This window comes from Limanda limanda, chromosome 19, assembly GCF_963576545.1.
Source record: "Limanda limanda chromosome 19, fLimLim1.1, whole genome shotgun sequence".
NCBI lineage: Eukaryota > Metazoa > Chordata > Actinopteri > Pleuronectiformes > Pleuronectidae > Limanda > Limanda limanda.
The window spans coordinates 5,425,021-5,445,646 of record NC_083654.1 but is presented as its reverse complement, the minus strand read 5'-3'; the positions used below and the strand labels follow the sequence as shown (position 1 = coordinate 5,445,646).

The 20,626-nt window shown below is 42.7% G+C and overlaps 2 protein-coding genes across 2 annotated transcripts; one reads left to right on the top strand and one right to left on the bottom strand.

The window, feature by feature from the left end:
• Positions 1 to 329: 329 nt before the first annotated feature.
• Positions 330 to 16,224, bottom strand: zgc:91944 (uncharacterized protein LOC436941 homolog). The gene is made up of 11 exons (XM_061092639.1): positions 16,019 to 16,224; positions 13,879 to 13,996; positions 12,272 to 12,704; positions 11,885 to 11,970; positions 10,271 to 10,381; positions 8,202 to 8,426; positions 6,140 to 6,296; positions 4,182 to 4,264; positions 3,700 to 3,795; positions 3,452 to 3,546; positions 330 to 2,319 (listed from the first exon to the last, which is right to left on the bottom strand). Exons 2-11 carry the CDS (start codon positions 13,958 to 13,960, stop codon positions 2,173 to 2,175), a joined length of 1,515 nt encoding a protein of 504 aa, XP_060948622.1. The 5' UTR covers positions 13,961 to 13,996; positions 16,019 to 16,224; the 3' UTR covers positions 330 to 2,172.
• A 2,437-nt stretch (positions 16,225 to 18,661) lies between these two features.
• On the top strand, positions 18,662 to 19,601 carry LOC133026215 (gap junction beta-4 protein-like). Its single transcript, XM_061093082.1, has 2 exons — positions 18,662 to 19,200; positions 19,307 to 19,601. The coding sequence occupies exons 1-2, from the start codon at positions 18,665 to 18,667 to the stop codon at positions 19,599 to 19,601; spliced, it is 831 nt and encodes a 276-aa protein (XP_060949065.1). The 5' UTR covers positions 18,662 to 18,664.
• The last annotated feature ends 1,025 nt before the right edge of the window (positions 19,602 to 20,626 follow it).

Below are 20,626 nucleotides of genomic sequence, written 5' to 3'. Positions count from 1 at the left end.
CCCTGATGTTCAGCTGCTTCACATTTATCAGCCCACATCATCCTCAGCCCCAGATATGATCACACAGCTCTGACACTTCTCCTGACATCAGCACTGCTTTAGAAACCAGCAGAGCTTTCACCGAAAAAATCATTGTAACAAGTCCTTCAGTCCGGCACTGAATTACAAAGTGATGGATACAGAACTGAGAATTTATTGATCGAATGAATCACCTCTACCTGGCGTTGCTTCAAATAAGACTCTACTTGTTCCAAGAGTTTTCAACCAAGGCTCATCATCTTGGCACCAGCTGAACGTTGACTGGGAATAAATCAAGACACAATCACCTGGGTTGTTTACAATTTTATTGTCGTTATTGTTTTTCTCATTGTCAGATAAAAGCAGATAGAGAGGAGCGTTCTCATCAGAAACAGCGTGCGGCTCTGGGGGTTCCTGTCCAAAGCCGGACGAGTGACCGGTCTGAGGTGAGTATATGATACGAGGCAAACCCCCGCGATCAGAAATGCTACATGACACTGTCCGCGTCATAAACAGTCACAATGACGGCTGCTACGTGTCGGAAGACACTCAGCCTGTAACACATTCATGACACACAGTTATTCTGAGGTAAACTAGAGTTGGCTAGTGTTGTACTGAGCAAATAAACATCTATTAGGCTCTGTATGTCTATACTGTAGTGACCGTCTGGTCCTGTTCCTGTAAGCACAGGTTACTGTAGCTCATCTCTACCTTGGCATAGCTTTGGCAATAGGAGGTAACATGTTAGCGCCCTCTTGGGGGCTGTTTGAGAACAAGCGCCTGTGTCCATTTTATGAACCTTTAGGGAGGAGCTCCCGAGGCCTTGGGCCAGTGGATATAATATAATAAGGGATTACACAATGCAGAGTTAAAGTCAGCTATTCATATTTCAAGTTTGACAAATAACAGTTTCTATATACTGCTACTGCAATGTGGAGGAAAGCACCTGTAGACGTGTGTGTTTTCTGGGTTATGTACATGTCTTAGGCCCAAATGCAGGTGGAGTCTGAGTCGCTCCTCTTTCAGTTATAGTGAGATCCACTTTGAAGTGCAGCTTTGCAGTCATACAAACTTAACATGAGCTTAGGCTGTAGCTTATTCCAATAGAGAAAGGTGCTCGTAGCATGATGAGTTTTTATCACATTTGATTTAGCGTTCTTTCAAACGTTACAAAATAAGACAGAAAAACATCAGTAGACGTATGCGACTCGTCTAGCTTCACGTCACTGGCTGAGGTTTGAGACAGAATTTGAAATGAGGGACTACAAAAATGACCAAAGAGCAGCATTCAGTATAAAGTATAACAAAGAAGACGGATGACAAAAGAGATACTATGATATAATATGATATATTGTCCTAGGCTTGTTTGGCTAATATAAAAAGGTATAAATAACACATCCTGTTTTGGTTAAATACAGATTTAAGATGAAGAAAACAAAGCAACAAATGTTAAGACACAAATAAGAAACCTGGTGCAATTCTCCTCTTACTTTTCCCACCATTTTTTGGGGATTACCTGAGATTCCAGTTGTCCCTCAGGGCTTTACGGGTTTGATAGCAACAGCACTCGTCGATTGATCGACTGATTTGATCAGTCGACTGATTGAGGTTAGAGTCTTAACGAACCAGATGGGGTTCGAAGACGTTCAAGCAAGCAGATGGTGTTCGGGTCACCACAAGCCAGATCCTTTCACTAATTTCTCCACCGATCACAACCTGACCTGCAGGCTCAGCACGTTCGTGTCGCCACAGTCCATCAAACAATCGCTCTTTACAAAAGAAAAGCTAAAAGAAGGCGCGTAGCAGAGACAACAGAAAAAGCTTAGCTTCAAATGGGCGAGGTATCCTTTACATAGTTCTCCCTCTAAGGAATTTAGGCTTTTTAATACCATCTTGGAATGCACTATATATTTATATATATATGTATGTATACTGTATATTGCCGTTAATATAAGCAGGATTACTGTTGATAAATACAGTGGCCTCCTTACCATCAGAGGCACCTCAGTGAGCTTCGGCACCCGTCTGCCTGTGATTGTTGGGTGTCATAGCCCCCAAAGGCCCCACACAAAGGTGGAGGAGGGGACACTTATTGTTTAACTATTTCTTCGGATTAAACTTCAAACATGACGATCCAGACTTCCCTGGCTTTGGTCACTCTTCATCCACAGTCTCCCTTTTTGAATCCTCCTCTTTCTGTTCCAGGACCTGAGGGGTGGGGCTTGGCAGGGCAGCCACCTCTGTAGTAGCCAGCGAGGAGGAGTCTATTTGGTCGACAATCCTCTGGGAGGATGGGTCTTCCTGTGGAAGGACAGACCGTAGAAATATGAGTAAAATATATATATTATATGCATCTTTCCTTATTTGGATACGTCCTGTTGGAAACTAGCTCATTCTTACCAATAAAACAGTTTTGGTTGTTTAAAGTCTCGAAAGGCTGTTAACAGTCTTCATGTCCCCACTAGCAGTTTTTGGCTGGGTCCACTCGTGAGGTTAGTGAAGCGATGCTGTTTATGTCCTCCTACCTGCTGTGAGCAGCTAACAGCTGGACAGAGTTTCTGCTGTGACCCCTTGAGACCTCTTGGCAATTCCTCAATTTGTTCTCAGTGTAGTAAAGTGTGGCTTTTATGACCACCTACCACTGAGCTGGGTGAAACATGTGTGCAGTGATCCCAGTAACATCAGTGGCGAGCACCGCCTCAACAGAAACACTGAAGAATTCTGCGTTTCATGTCAGTTCTCATGACAGACACACAAACACAGACGGATGGTCTGGTCTGTATCGTGTCCACATTACAGAGCTAGAAAATATATCTAATTATTATGAAAAATATCACAATTTGACTTGTTGTACACAAGGTAAATTCATATTTCAGTTTCGAGTGAAAAATATAAAAAAGAAATGGTGAATTGTTGGTCAGCGCTTCAATACCAGTCCCCCCCATTCCGTATGCTGATGTGTCCTTGGGCAAGACACTGAACCCCCAATTACCTGTGATAGCAGTGTGTGTGTGGGTCTATGATGTATGTGTGAATGGGTGAATGGCAAAAACTGTACTTTAAAGTATTTAGAGTGGTCATCAAGACTAGTAAAGGTCTATATAAATACAGACCATTTACCATAATAGTATAGTAATGGTAATAATAATAGCAATATAGTGTTGGTGCTTTTCCTTTTCTGACAAGTCCATCTGATAAAAGGTCTTTGAAATATAACATTAGTCCAACTAGTAGAGTAAAGATTTTTCATATTAACTGTTTAAATTATTGAAAGTGTTTTTTCTGAGAAATACAACTCTCTAAAAGTGTAATCCTTCGTGCCACAAACAGCTTGAATTTGCAGTACCATGATCATGGCCTCATGGCTTTTCTTCTTCAGTAGTAGTTAATTTGCTCCATGTCGTCGTACTTGCTCTGAGAATCAGTGACTCACCTGATCAGCAAACTCTTGCATCTCCCCCTCCTCACCATTTGAGTGGCAGCTTGGACTTGGCACCTCAATTCCATGGCTTTCCAAGATGGCAGCCTCTAGTTGTGGGAGACAAGAAAGTGGGGATTGTAAGAACACATTAAGTGTAAATGTGCATGGAAATGATCCAGTGTCCACAGGCGGAGACCGAATGCTTCCTCATAAGAATCCACCTGTTGTATGTAAAGCACCATCAGTTATCAAATCCTCACCAATATTCGCTCTTCTCTTCATCTCCTTCCGGCGGTTGGCAAACCAGTTGTAAACCTTCAACGCCGTCACACGCTCAAACTCAGACAGTTTACAACCTGATTGGTTAAACAAAACAGACAAAGAAAATCGTGTCATTTTCATGTCAGCAAATTAAAAAAAAAATTGTCCTTGAATCGGGTTTCTCCTTATACAGCGTATTTTAAGGTGTCACTGGACAAACGCAGCACATGGAGCAATTTGACTCTACTCAGCGTTTGTGGAAACACAATGATGAAAGTGTCAGGATCACTGGATCTGAGGGTTGGGGTTTAAATTCAGCTGCTTCACTGTTTGTGCATCATGAAGATAATATTGGAGAGAAGGCCATTACTAACCAGTGACAAAGTTATAGCTAGTTGAGACCTACAACAAGTTATGAGGACTAGAGGACACATGATACTACTGGTGTTTGCCCATTTATAATCATTGGTTTCAGTTGTACCTGGTTTCTGAATGACAGAGTTACAGGCACTGGCGATCTCTTCTCGCTTGGCTTCATCTGGATACTGGTTCTCCATGAAGAAACTGTGGGAGACAAGAGATCCACAATATTGGAAACGGTTAAATAATTTTGCATCACAGGCCATGCGTTGATAAGAAGATAACACCAGTCTCATTTTACACTTCATCAACTCTCAGTTTTTGTATTGAACCAGAGGGGAGATAAGGACAATATATATATATTATACAGGGGAGGAGCATCAGGAGAGGGCCTCGCTGTACAGGAATAGATTAATGCAAGCATTAAGTGGATTCATTTTGGTAACTTGAGCTTTAAATACTTAAATCTCTACTTATGTCTATAAATGAGGAGACTCTCCTTGTGAAAAACTGGATTTTACATTACCAGGTGAAACCCTTTTTAATCCTTATTCATGTCTCCCTTCTTTATTTTCATCCACGTTTAAAAAATAATCATTGTCTCACATAATACAAACAGGGATCAATTTCTTCCAGCCTCCTTATTCTCTCACCCTCAGAGCTGCCCTACCCTGTACACACACACACACACACACACACACACACACACACACACACACACACACACACACACACACACACACACACACACACACACACACACACACACACACACACACACACACACACACACACACACACACACACACACACACACACACACACACACCATCTTCACCTCTGCTGTATCGTCCTTGGGTCGAAACTAGCTCATAAGGATCAGCACTGCGGTAGAATTGCATAATCCGGCGGGCACTGCTCGTGAGTGTAGTATGAGGGCCTGTGTGGTCTTATTAGGCGAGTGTCCAGTCTGCACCCTATACTTACAGCAACCATGTAATAGAGAAATCAATGGCACGCAGTAGGTGGGTAGAGGAATACCTACTCCTCTCCTCTTTCCCTGCATCCTCATGAAGAGAAGCAGGGACATAATAAAGCGCATAAAGAAAGCCCTGCATCATAAATCAAATGCTTCTGAGCCGCACAAACAGCAGAACGTCACAAAAGTAAGACACTAAAGGACATTCACCCTGGCAGGATTATTTATAATAGACTCTAACTTCGGGCAACACTGCATTCCTATCATATGGAAATGACAGTCACAAGAACTTGATGTGCTTTTAATAGTTAAGTGAATAACACAAACTCAATCGCAGTGAAATATTTGTTTGTCTTTTAAACCCCCAAAAAATTCCCATTTTACATGGCACTAGGGTTACAAGCGTACTGTAGCAAAAACCGGAGAAAAATAAATATTTCATTATACTTTGCCATTTTCAAGTAGAACCAAGGCTGCTATTATTTCTTCTGAATATAGTGAACAACAGGCTTTGAACCATGGGGAACATTTCAGAAACCTCTAGATCTCTACAGGTATATCATTTGAGCTTTGCTCTCAGCAAGCCCCTGAAAAGGTGCAGTTTGTTCTGATCGGTCAGCTGCTCAATTAATCAAAAATGTATTCATATAGCCAATATCCCAATTTGCCTCCTAGGGCACAGGTTCGACTCCTCTGTGACTGATCAACCATCTCAAGCCCTTACAAAGAGGCTTCCTGATCAGCTGCTAACACTGCTGTATCTACGGTAACAATGGCCTTGGTTCTGCTGTACCACTTCTAACCAAGTGACATAGACCAGTAACTGAAAACAAGCCAGTAAACAAGATATGTCAGGCTCTTCAGGAGCATTGTTTGCTGTGAAAGAGAAGGACAAGTTTTGCTGTGGAGTGGACTTTTTAATGTTTCAGAACTTTTACTTAATGTAATATGGGCACTTTAGTGTTGTTAGAATGAAGGACGGTTAAATCAGATGCAAACCTTGAGTTCTTGACATGAATTCCCCCCTTTAAATGTGAGTCAAACAGTTTTCTGTCAGAAGTCTCTTTTTTTATCTCCTAAGTCTAAAGAGACTCACTCACCTCTCCATAATTGATTGACACTCCTTCCTCCAGGTGAACCTGCTTCCTCTGCGTAGCCTAAGCGGTCCGCCCACTATCCCTGTCCTGTCGCCAGACATGATCCCTGTCCTCCAGTCGGGTTCCTCCTTCACCAGAGAGCGCATTGATAAGGTGGCACCTAAAGAATGCAGCACATGCAGCAATTTGTGAGAATTGGTGGAAAGACAAAGATGAAAGTGATCACGTTTACACTCAATCTGCCGCTTCACCAGCTGAACAGCAGATCTTGGAGTTGCAGTGCAAAGTCAGCACTAACTGCTTCGATGTAACCAGTTTGTCAACTCGCCACTTTGTTACACAGAAGTCAGCGGAAGTCACCGTCGATACTACTTTGCTTCAGTTGAACTTGCAAGTCTTTCCTGAGGCGTGCTAAAGACCGAAACCGACAGCAACCAGTTGGTGGCAGAAGTATTTCCCATCTCCAGTGAATGCAGCATGAAAACGCACTTGTATCATCTCAACACACTGCCTGTTTGTGCTTGCGTGACTTTCAAAATAGAGATTTACTTAATCTGGTTGCATCATTAGGACTTAAAGTCTTAGATTCTAGCATTACTACACTTCTAATAATGCATAAATCTGTTGCTCTGAAACATCTGTCCAATCAAAACAAAAATCTATATAAAGAGTCACTGTAGCATCATTACCTGCAACACAACATACAGAAATATCTACGGGGGGATGTATGTACATAAATTCTACTACCATTAAAGTTTCTGCTACCATTACTCTAACCTTTTCACCATTAACAATAACAAAGGAATGACTTGCACCTGCTTTGTATAGATTTATATTTTACGCTACATTGTTAACAGAGCTCGACAAATACGTTTTTTTTTAAAGAGACACATTTATTGATCTGAGATTTAGTGAGATCACTTTATTGATACACATTTTCTTACTCAACCCATTATAGTGTTTTTCACTGTCATGTGATCAATAAAGTTGATCTTATCTTAAAGTCTGTTTAGTATTTGTGAGTAGGGTTGCAAAATTCCGGGAATATTCAAACTTGGAAACTTTCCATGGGAATTAACGGGAATTAATGGAAATATACGGGAATTAACGGGAAAAAACTGGAAATGTTGTAGGTAATTTATACTAATTGTATTTACCTTGTCATATACAGACATAAATATAAACATTGTGTTTTGTCATAGGCTGATTTGAGCCCTGAGGAAACTTTGGGCACTTGACTATATGCTTGTGCATCGTTGTGTCATTTTTAACATAGGTCTTTGCACAGTATTTGCAAATGTACACAGCTTTTCCTTCTACATTGGATGGGGTGAAATGTCTCCACACATGAGATAGTGCACGTGGCATTGTTCTGTAGAATAAGATGAGAAAAGTTTGTAAAAACACTAATGCAATGCCAGAGATATAAATAGTTAGCCAAACAATTGGAATCGTCTGTCAAAATAGTTTATAATTGATGGATAAATTAATGGAAGTATGCTAGATGAACAGATGAACAATCTTCAATCAACATGCTAATATATTTTCCCCAGTAATATCATCAACATTTACCAGACTAGTCCTGCACACTACAGCAGGCCTCAATAGCCCTGCTGTAGTGTGAAGGATGCTGGGAATTATTTTTACATGTGATGGAAGAATGCACAGTGGAGGGTTGAAATTCAACGTGCAGCGTGTGCTGCATTCCATACATCTCTAAAATAGAGTTTTGAATGATGTTTTTATTGCTCAGCGTTTAATTTGCTCATTTTTTTTTTTTTTTTCAAAATTCCCCAAATTCCAGAGCTTAACTTTCCGCCCCTTTGCATCCCTATATGTGAGCAATAAATGCACTGACTCTCTTTCAAGAGGATTTCAATAGAATATTGCCAATGTAGCATTTTGAGAACAATCACTGCTAAAAAAAACGAATAGCAGTTCATCAGCATAGGATACAACAGTGTCATTGTGGATTAGGTTTTAATGGCATGCAGGCCAGCTACAGTGCAGGTGTCCCCTGCTGCAAGCTGCTGCGGCCAGGGCAGGGCAGGGAGGGACTGGTTACCTGGCTGGGCCTGGGCGGCTGCAGCGGCAGCAGTGTACCATGGCAGCAAGTGCATCAGCAGCTCTCTCTGTCTGCTCCACACAGGGTTGGGGTTGAGGTTGGTGTTGGGGTTGGGGAGGATGTTGGGGAGGCTGCCACTTGCCCCTGCTACCGTCCCGTCTCTGTCCCCTCCCCTGGCCCTGGGCATGGGGCTCACGCTGTGCTGGCTTTCACTCCACCTCAGCCCTTCAGTCGGGACAAAACCAATGGTCAGGCAGGCCACAGCCATGGATCAGATTATAGACAGGTTTGGCTCACGTCATTGGAGAGCTAAGTGGGTTTACTGACCCGTCAGTCAGGAATTTAAAAATCTTTTGCAAACTGGTATTTCCCAATCAAGATTTGGTCTGGTAACACTGCGTTCGGAAACTTTCACGTTTCATGACGGGCAGATCAATAGCAGCCTACGTCAGAAGCAAAGCACTGCGACCGCTTTGTCTTTGAAACATGGCAGAGAAACGTAGTAAATGTTAGTATCTTTGTTAAAAGCCTGTTTGTTAGGAATGAAAACCAGCACCAGAGTACCTCCAGCATCAGGGCTGAGAACTACAGAGGAGCCAAGCTTGGGAGGGTGGAGGGGGGAAAGTAAAAGACTAAGATGAAGGAAGAGAGCAGGGACAGCAGATGGTCCATCCGTGGCTTTGTTCACGTTTGCAAAACTGGTGGCATTAAATTGTAATGTATCATTTTGTACATGATTTACTGTGGAGGCACACAAACCAGTAAAAGCGTCTTTTTAAACCACACTATATTTTTTGTTAGTGTCCCTGTATCCTAGGACATGGAGAGGTCATCACCAACCCAAGCTGTTACTCTAGCCTGTACAGACAAACCACTCTCATGCACTAAAGTTTCATTCCCAAACCAGGGGCCTTCAAAATTATTGATTCGCATCTCCTGTGACAGGACTACCTTTATCATTTGTCTTTCCTCTGAAATTATAGATCAGTCTAATGTCCTTCCCTGACCTCACAGCCCCCGGGGACCAGGATGCCGTTAGCTTGAGGTATTAGAGGGGCGTGGGCGTACCATGCAAGAGGATGGTGGGTAAAGAGCGAGGGGCAGATGGAAGGTTAGCAAGCAAGTGGTTCACGTTTTCCAAACACAACAAATATCCTCTCTTTTTAATACAAGCCTTTCTCCCTATCTTATCGTATCTACAGAATAATACGCCATCGTCCACCTGACATTCAACCTTGAGGCCCAGATCAGCACTCTCATAATTAGTCTTCCTGTAAGTGACAACCATCATCCCTGCAACAGTCTATATTTCACTCATTGGCTCAAAAACAATCAGAGCGTTTTCACATCTGAAAATCTGAAACAAGTGTGTTTGTTTGCATTTTTCCCATTTGATCTGGTTAGTTTTGGTTTCCCATTGCAATTTAGGCAAATCATTTGAGACGTATGACATACATCCTGTCTTCAACACCTGCATGGGCTGGGTCTACCTATCCTTGACATTGATTGGTTTGTAGACAGATATGCCTCTGAAGTTCATGGCTATTGTATTCACTAACTTTTTTGAATAAATTGCAGCTTTAAAAAAGTAGTCATTCCGACTGAATGGAGAAAAGTAATCAGATGGTTCATTTCATAAAATTTCACTGCCACTGTAATATAATTTTACTTATTCATTTCTACCAGCATCACCAACGTCAGGCGCAGTACTTGGGTTTAGCATCCAAGTCCTAGTCATTGGAGGCAAAGAATGCAAGAAATACTGGGAGCCTTGGAAACTCAAGACCAGTAAAGCTTTTTCCTCTTCTACTGTTTAATTCTGTCTCAACTTTCTGCAATTGGTCCGAAAGCCAGAACTATCCAAAACTGTTTTTTCACACTGCAAATGGACCAAACGGTGGTTCATTCTGATCCAGACCGATGCCAACTCTTCTGGTCCAACGACCAGGCACCTTTCACACCTGTTATTTGGATTTGCACTGAAGCTCCCTAGGTCAGAACTAAGCAAGATAGGTTTGAAAGCCCCAATGTTCTACACTAGACCTCTACAACCCTCACCCTCATCTCACCTGGATTATTCCTCTCCAGCAGGTACCAGCGGTAGAAAGCTCTGCGTTTGGAGTCGCTCATCTCCAGGCCTTGCTGCAGCAGCCACTGGGAGATGTAGCTCTGGCTGATGCCTGTGTGCATGAGGCGGGACATGTTATCTTGACACATTTAAGACATTGATTTATTTCATGCTGCAACAACGGCATCTGTACAGATCGGCTGCGAGCCAACCACGAAACACTCTTGTTAAGATAATGAAATCCAATGTCTATACTTGAATTAAGGACATGTGATTTAATGCAAAACCTTTTTCAGGGAGGACACAGAGAAGAAAACCTTTTGTTGATGCAAAGTGCAGCATTTATTGTCTATAAGTGGAGCCATGGCTGCAGAGGCACAAGCCCATCTATGTTATTATGTCATTACTGATAACCAACCTCCACCAAGGAGGTTATGTGTTCAACCTGGGTGGGCCTGTCCACTAGCTGAGGAACAATAGAAATATCCAGTGATGAAGCAGAACTACAACCCGATACATCAAATTAAATCTGCTTCAGAACAACTTTAAAAAATGAGAATCAATCTCTTAGAGTGGTACAATAACCTGACGAAATACTGTGGAGCGACCAAAGACTGGTCTTAACACAAGAAAAGACCAGAAGAACGTCGGAACTCAAGCAGCTCTGTCGGAAGAATATTCTAAATTCCTCCTGAGCATTGTGCAGGTCTGATCCACTGCTTCGTGGAGAGCCTGTCTGAGGTTAGGGATGCCAAAGGGAGACTTGACCAATCACTGAATCCTAGAACTTACTTACTTTTTCCTTCAGAACTTTCATGATTTATGTGGCATTTCATTAAAGATACAAAAATATAGGTTTGTGGAATATGATCTTTAGTGTGTTTGTCTTAACTACTATGGATAAGATCACATAATATGTCAAATTAATGCAGAAAAGCAGGTCCTACCCAAGAATTCACATAATTTTGGAAGTTGTTAACCTATCTTGCATACATATTTACACATAAACACACACATATATATATATATATATACATATACAGTTTTTCCGAACTTTCTGTTGTTCTTTCTCGCGTTATCATGGTTAGATGGATTAACAAACAAGACATTTTAACGTGTAAGTTTAGACAATTGTGAGGGGTTGTTATCTGACATTTTAGAGGCTGAGTGATAAATCAATTCATTGTAAAAAAATAATGAGCAGATTTATCAATAAAGGAAAAATTGTTAGTTGTATCTTTAGAATTCTTAAATGTAAAGTCAAATAAGAATGTGATAGACTTTTGTTTCCACAAACATGCAGACCTTATGTTTCTAAACTAATTAAATTTTTTTAAAATTAAGCTAAATTCTTCCACTTTGAGGGTCTTGAATCACATACAAGTAGTTATTTTTCGCTATTCAATGGATGAAAAACACCAGTGGATGTTTCAGGACAGTGCAACGGCATAAGAAAATGAAAATAGTGCCCTCTTTCCTTTTGAAGAATCCAATCCATATCTTGAATGAATCAAAATCAAACTGAAGTCTGATTTCTAACATTACACTTCTATGATATGCATCATGTGCTGGATCAGTTTAACAAGCTGTAAAAACAACAGAGAAAGCAGAGTACCTGTGACTTGGCCTACGATTGCCTGAGAGATCCTGCGATTGTTGAGGAACGTTTTGATCTCTTCTTTCACCAGGTTGCTGTCTTTCCTGTAAAAGCAGCAGAACCATTACACTGTGGTTAAAACATGAGCCGGTGCTCCGACTAACCTTATTCACTGATTCTCTTTTTTCAGCCATCCCCGAACACCTGACCTGAATTAACTCCACTAAAATTCTGCAGAACAAGTCTCCACCTCTGGGGACAGTTGCTGTCATTATCTGACATTATAATAGTCTCCTCTTGTCTCTACTATTCTTTTGGTCTTTAAACTCGTCCCCACCCAGCACTCATTCATCTCTGGCTCTCTGACAACATTTAGCACCACTGTGCTGCTCCTTCTCCTCTCACCTCATGTACTCCTCCACCTTCTCCTCCAGGTCCCACTCCTCCTCGCCCATCATGTCGTAACTGAACGACCGCTGTACCGCCACACTGGGAGTGTAGAGGGGCGGAGGCGAGGCCTCGTAGCTGTGGCTGGGGGACAGCGCGGCGCCGTCCAGGCCAGAGGTCTGCGTGGTGGCAGAGGCCAGGGAGAGCGAGGAGGAGGAAGAGGAGGATGACGACGAGGACGGGGCCGGAGCGGCTGTGGCGGGGGTGTTGTTGGACGGGGCCGGGTGGGAGTCGCAGTGCGAGGGGCGGTGGTCGGGGTCGAGCCTCTCCAGGGACTCCAAAGCGTGGATGATCTGAGGTTTGGTCATGCCGGAGAGACGCAGGCGCTGCAGGAGGTCGATCTGTTCGATGGTGTAGCGTGGCTCCGACTCGCAGCACTCCATTCTGGCATCTGCGCACATTAGGAGGGGTGTAAATTTTGCCAAAGTGAACCTGAGAGTGGCTTTTTGAAGGAAATACAAGACCAGTTTTGTAAGTGAATATGAACCAACAGCAGCTCTATTAATATAGCAGGGCTGGGTGGATTTCTCACCAGATAAACAGCAAGTCCTCACAAAGCGTTACCCAGACCTACACTGCTATATTTATCCCTTCTCCGCATCTTTGATACACCTTAAATTTAGAGAATATGATGCAGACTTCTTCAAAAACCAGCACACCAACTGATAAATGATGAAGGAATTATTAATAGCCACAAGGACACAAATAAAAAAAGACAAGCAAAGCTAAATTCAAACAATACACTACCTTTGTTGTGGTTCATTTATCTTTAACACAACTGTAAAAAAAAAAGAAAATATTGCATTCTTTTGTAACGACCAAATAACTTTGAGCTGCCACGAGACTCACTGACTTACAAAACTCAACTTAGGGAAAAGAAAGAGACTGCATTCTCCTCTGAAGAACCCTTGGGTTATTCAAAATGTTGGCAGCCTTTCAAAACACTTGGCACAGGCACTTGGGGCTAACCTTGTTCCATTTGTCCAGAGTGGAATTAAAGTAAGATCACCCTGGCATACATAGTCTAACATCAGGTCCCCTCAGTTGCATCCATCTGTCCTTTTACTCTGTGTTCCTGTGCAGGGCTGCAGGGAAGAAGACCCTCAAATACACCATAAACATTGCATTTTATTTATTTTAAATCTTTCTATTTGATATGACCAGGCCAGGTTGATAAAAAGGGGGAAACATAATACATCAATACATTTGTACCAACCCAGCAAAGAGGTGTATTCTCAGCCACGCTTCCACTTAAAACACACAGCAGCTGCAGTGAGCTCCAACAAGCTGAGCCCATAAAAAAGAAAGTTAATCTTGTTAAATGGGATGTGTCCCGATTTCACCCGGAAGGGACAACGGTTTCTGGGATGCTTCAAGTCCTCGGCCGTCATGTGACTTTGCAGGACAGGAGTAAAGTTGCCAGATTTGTGTACAGGATGCACATTGTTGTGTTTACGTGATAGAGCTGAAGAGTTTAGTTTTTTTCTTCCTGTGCAACTGATCCAACATAATAGAGATTTAAAAGAGCAGTAAATCAGAGTGTGTCCCGTCACTGGGGGTCTTACCTGGCGGAGGGGGGGACACAGACAGGCGTCCCGGGAGTGGCTCGGCGCGGGGGGTCGCGGCGGGGACGCACCACTGTCGCATGGCTCCTCTCGGCGGAGTTCGAGCTCGGCCGGTTCTCTGCGGAGGGAGACGACAGGCTCACTGCGGTGTGCTGCGGTCAAACTGCCGCTACATTAGCATAGTGTCACAAACCCCCCCACACACACAGCGGCGGATCACTCGCTAGCAGGCTACAAGGGCTAAGCTAACGGTATCAACTCCTCGGTTCCCCGGGGACCAGCCTCCACATCCATCGCTGCTGTTTGGAGAAAGTCAGCTTCACCACCAGTCACACGCAGAGCGGAAGTACTGCAGTGTGGTATTCACAATAAAAGCATTGTCTGCCATCCCTTATACTAGGCTGGGTGTGAGCGTTGCAGAGTTTTTCCTAATTAATCGCTAACTTTCTGTGTGTTTGATTGTGTTCCTATAAGAGCAGACAGGATGAAAGTGTACAGGGGCGGATTCAGGGGTGGGGCCTATGGGGGAGCGCTGGCCCCAGACAAAATCTGATTGGCCCCTGAAGTGCCCCCTGTGCTGTCAGTAGTCATAGGCTGAGAGAGCTCAACACACTGCAAATAAGAAAGCACATGCACAGTGGAGAGAACACAAAGAAAACATCTCCATCAATTTGCAGACACATGCACTCCAAAAAGTCACAGCAATTGCAAATACAGAAACGTGCTGCAAATTGCAAAAACGACAAAGGGAAATGTTTCCAGAGGAACCAATAAAGTGATGAACCCAGGTGTAGTTCAATGATTTGTAAAGTTACTGAAGTCTGCTACTCGTCAGTGGTGATGGATCATCTCCTGACATTCTCCTGAGAAGCTGAATGTGAGAATGCAAATGTTTCCCACTTGTCAAAACTTTGAGGAATATCTGAATGAGCTCATGTAAGAAAACAACCGGATATTCTGAGGAAGTTTCAAGCGAGTGGATGTGTCGGTGACGTTTCTGACAGGAGACAGAGATGAAGATGAAAAAAAGAACAGAGTCCATGGAGAAGACACTGACAAACTTGTTAAGAGAGATTTTGATGATAAGAGCCGATGCAGGTTACCATGTGCTGCAAACAAAAGCTAATCTTAACAGCGGAATTAATATGATACTTCTGTAAAAATCCGACCCTATCGCTCGGATATTCTCAGGAGGTTCTTGTCTGCAAACGGCTGCAACTAACAATGTTTACAATAAATATGAGAAAGTGCTATTTATTTGTACATGTTTTTGCAATGTTGTAACACGTCTCCCCAATTAATTCGGAATAATTGTACTTTAATGGTAGTTAGTGACAGGGGCGGTCCATGGGCAGGGCAAGGGGGGGCATCGGATTGGCCAAGTGCCCGTCCTCTCCATGATACTTTTAATAAACTAGTCACATACAAACAATACTATAAATCATTGCAAACAAATTTAAATACTTAACATTTTCAAGCCTTTTTTAAAAAAGTACACTATGTGCGTTAACAAGGGACAATTTGTACTCATTGGATTATATTCAATGATGTGTGGATTTGAATCAAAACTATAGACCACACGGTAAACAGGAAAGGACATTGATGTGTCTCTCACTGCTTCAGGAATCGTGCATGGATGTTGGACATATAATTATCCCCTCTGTGTAAATTGAAGCCCCTAGTTTAGAAAAAAGTATAATACTTGACATTTATTGTGGAGTCCTGGTTTAAATAAACTATAAAGCCGTTATATTCAAAGTAGGGTGCACTAAACTATATAATACATAGGACTAAATTAATTCTGTCAGTTGCATGAATTTATTACATTTTATTTTGAGCCATCTAAGAAAGAAGCAGTGAGCGTTGGGTTCTTGACACTTAAGTGTGTCTGCTCTCGGTTATGAACTCCTGTGAAACTTCAGCCACAGAGGTCACACACACGCAACGAGACACGACCTCAGATCAGCTGATGTGTCCCAAAGCTTAAAGGGTCAACGGGACTGTCAGCAAACATCTGCTGCTTTCAGCCGGAGGGGCTGGGACTCGCCTAGCCTGCTAACGAGTTAGCTCGCAGGCTAGCAAAGTTAGCCGGCAGCTAGCGGCGGGTTGTCCCAGCGCGGAGCCCCCCTCGGCTTCTTACCTCGCGTCGCCGGGGAGGGAGCGCGGCGGCCGGCCGGGCGGGCGGAGAGGGGAACGGTGGTGGGAAGGGTGGAGGAAAAGTGTCGCTCCACCGGACCCCACCGACAACAACGGGCCGGAGCTGGTGGTTCAGCGACGGGCAGAGGGTGGACGGCGCAGGGTCATGTTGTCTTCCAGCTATGCAGCGGGGGGAATAGACATGCAGATGTGGGGAGTCTGTCTCAATTTATGACCCTTCACCCGACACCAGTCAAGACAGCGGCGATGATCTTCATGGTTTCCGGTTCTACTGTACTCTCCTGTCTACACCTTAACCCCCCAGTTTACAGAAATACACATGAATAAATCCGTTATAACACAATTATTTTCAAATCAAAAAACTAACAGTGCTTAGATGTTTAGTTTATGCAGTTTGAGTGGAACTGTGTTGAGAGTTGTATTCTTTTATTTTGCAAAAGGAAATAATTCCACTGAATGTGTCTGACTTGATGCAGCTCCACTATAGGCTGCATATAACAACCACCACCCAACACACAGCAGAGCATATCATGTACGGTACAGTCTGAGGACACACAGTACAAACATTACACAACTCATGCTCAAGGAATCTGCCCCTGTCAAATCACACACACACACGTCCCACCCCCTATTCCACACCACACCACTATTGGTTAAACAGCTGTCAGTCAAAGTAGATAACACTACTCTCTTGTTTGTGTCAGTGCTGTTTTAATGTAAAACCTCAAAAGTCTTCACCTATAAGAACAGCTATAGATAAAACAATTACGAGTAAGTTACACAGTGGGTTCAACATTTGTAGTTGTTTAACTTTTGGAAAATCAAGAATGCCTAATTAGCTATAATACATTCCTGGTTGCGGCATACAAGCAGATGTACTGAAAAATATCATTATATTACTTATACAAAACTAAAAACTCAAACTTGAGGAATTCCAGGCAAGTTATGGAATACAAATGAGGTTGTTGTTTTTTTCTATTTGTATTGGATAGAAGTATAACTCACAATGAGTCTGACAATATATGTGTGTTCAGGTTTGATTGGGTTATAACTCCTAATCCTAACACAATCATTGAAACTGATGTAATACCTGGTAACACAAAAATGAACTCATTCAGTTGGTTTGGGTTGAAGAATGTAGCCTATAACAAGTCATTTTTCATGGTAGCTCTGAGGAAAAAGGTATTTGGAGACCTGTGGTGTATGGTATGTATACAGATACAAACATTTATTGAAAAGGTTAAAATAATAGAATAAAACCAATCATTAATACAATGACATAATAATGATTATAACGAGAAGGCAACTCAGAGCAGCCACACCACATCTTTCCACAAAGTTTTCAAGAAAATTGGTTTGTTAGTTTTTGTGTTATCCTGCCAACCGAGACACAGCATTGAAAGCATCACCTCCACGGCCGAGTTATTGACATGAACACGTCTCTGCCACTTTCAGTTTTTCAAAGTCCAAAGTCTCATTTGCAAGTATCTATTGAAGAAGTTACTATGATGTCAAGCTAATTAATATTATTGTTAACCAGGATTACTCGTCCTTACATTTTAATGGAATGAATTTAGTGTGGCCCTCTGAGCCGCTGAGGTCTCCACTGGCATTGACATTCATCCACTAATGAACAGATGGGTTCAACCTGCAGAGCTCACCTGTGTTTGCAGCTCTGTGCTTTCGTCATGTCAGATATTTGGTCAGTCCACAAAATCTGGTAACATTTCAAGATTTGGCTCTCTGGGTCCTGGCGGAGACCTTGGGCCGTTCGCTCAGAGAACCTTTTCAAATGGAAGCCTGCGTTGTGCCAGGTCCATTCAGCTGTCCAGCGTGGATAGAGTGAATACCCATTGTAATATAATACCCTTAGATTTGATTGCCAGCTTCACACAGACAATATCCTAATCATATTATACAGTCTAGCCCAAACCCAAAGGATTACTGGAGTCTGGCCGGAGCACATTTTATATATTCATCGTCTGGGACTCCCGTCTGAGTACTGGACAGTCCACAAAGAATTTCATCTTAACCAGCTGTTACAGGCTGCAGATGGAGGCATTACAACTCAGATTCTGTTCTGCACAGCGAGTGTGGATTGTATAGCCTGGAGATTGCATGGACACAAGTGGCATCAAGCTGGAGGTGCAGCCGTGCAAGCTGGAGCTTTTATGTTTGACCATGTTGTTGACTACAATGTCCAGTTCACCCATTCACTGCTAATGGTGCCAAACTACTGTGCAACTATAGACTGCTACCTTTGCCTACCTGCAATACTGGCTGAAGTAGACGCCTATAAAGTTTACTGTAGGGAGTTTTTTATTCTTAATCTTTGCACTGGACTCCTTTGGAAATTCATGTCTAACAATCTCTCCATCCTGTTAGTCAAGGTGTTGACTACCTGCAGCAGTGACTGTAGCTGAAGAATGCGTCTATGTTTGCTTTGTTCAATATACCTCCCTCCCCTTCAACTGTGCCAAGAAGGCAGCAGTATTAAGTGCCACATATAGAAGTCTTTGCTCAGTTCAGGTAGTCCAAGAATTTAGTGTTCAAGCACTCAGCCGAGTGTTTCAGTGCTTTTTTTTCTACTTCGTGGGGGTCCAGCCCAGTATCTGAGAGAGACAACACCATGAACTGGTCCTCTCTCGAGGGCCTCCTCAGCGGGGTCAACAAGTACTCAACAGCTTTCGGTCGCATCTGGCTCGCTATCGTTTTCATCTTCAGGCTTATGGTTTTCCTTGTGGCCTGCGAGAAGGTTTGGGGTGACGAGCAGAAGGACTTTGACTGCAACACTCGCCAGCCCGGTTGCCACAACGTCTGCTATGACCACTACTTCCCCATCGGCCACACTCGCCTCTGGGCTCTCCAGCTGATCTTCGTCACCTGCCCGTCCCTTCTCGTGACTCTCCATGTGTCCTACAGGGATGATCGCGAGCGCAAACACAGGCTGAAGAACGGGGAAGACTGCACCCCTCTGTACCAAAACACGGGCAAGAAACGCGGGGGTCTCTGGTGGACCTACTTCTGCAGCCTGCTATTCAAGATCATAGTGGATTCAGTGTTTGTCTTCTTGCTCTACTACATCTACGAGGCTGCTTTCTTCCCTCCACTGGTCAAATGCAATGAAGATCCATGTCCGAATATGGTGGACTGCTACATCGCCAGGTAAGAACACCTCTGAAATTCTAAATCCTAAAGATCCTTGAATTTAAATGGCTGGACTGAATCTTAATGCAATACCATCTCTCACCTTTGACCATGTCTTTTCCAGGCCCACTGAGAAGAAGATATTCACTGTCTTCATGGTGGTGACCAGCTTTGTGTGCATCTTCCTCACTTTCATCGAGATCATCTACCTGTGCGGGAAGAGGTTCTGGGAGTGTTGCGGAGGAGGCCAGCAATCACCCAGACCAAACTCCTTCATGATGGTCAGAACTCCTCTGACGGGACGGGAGAACTCGGCGTATAAAGAACCAACCCTGGAGAAGCCGAAGATGGTGGAGAAGGGCAATGGAGAAGTTGGCAAAGAGAGTTCATCTCCACCGTACAGCATCGCAGTGTCCTGAGCGACACCAGCGTCGGAGTTAGGCTTAGAGAACAAAATAAAAACCAAAGAAAATTAGATTTTGTACTTTTGGCTAAAATGTTGGCTAAAATTAAAGGCAGTTTTAAAGAATTGTTGTTTACAAAGGTCAATTTTTTGGTAATTTTTTTTAGAGATACATAATGTTTTCATCCTGTAATATGGTTGAACTGAATATATATATCATACTTGTTATAAGCTTGTGATCTGAAAAGACTGATAAATATTAGACGTGATTTATTTTGTCTATTTATATGATCTTATAATTATATATTATCTGTTTCTGCCATGGCCACAAAATAAAGTTGCTGGACTTGCAGTGTGAACATTAACATAACCTTGAAGTGAGGTATATTCATATATATGTAAGAACAAACACAATGTCATGAAATCTGGATGCCTGTAATATTTTCTAAAATAAATGAGCATCATGTGAACTTTGCCTTTGCCCCATTCTTCTCTATTCCTTTTTTGAAAAGTTGTATGAACAGACCTGTGTATCATAATTATAATATTTATATTTCTTCACTATATGCAAGGGACGATAAAAATATGGGTGCATTACTATGGAGTAAAATTATGACTACAGATCGAGAGTCTGTATTAAAACGTGATCAATAATCAGAGTAAGCACAACGTGACGTATCAAACTGACCTGGGTACAGAATGATGAACGTGTGTTTAGTGATGGGAGTAGCATTATTGACTAAAGTTGATAAAACTACCACTCCTACACTGAGTTTCAGACCAATTAACCATCCTGCGTTCCTCAGAACAACAGACCGAGAGCAGATTTGTAAAGGGCAGTATCATAAAGCAACGTGTACTAATAAGGCAGTGCCTCTTGTACATTTTCACCTGATAAAATGAATAAGTGATTATCTGATTCTGCGACAAAGGCTCCCCATATCTCTGGTGCTTCTTAATGGACGTGCTTGCTCAAACAAATGTTAGGTGGTGGCCCTGTTTAATTCTGATTAGTCAAAGGCTACAAAGAGGCATATCTCC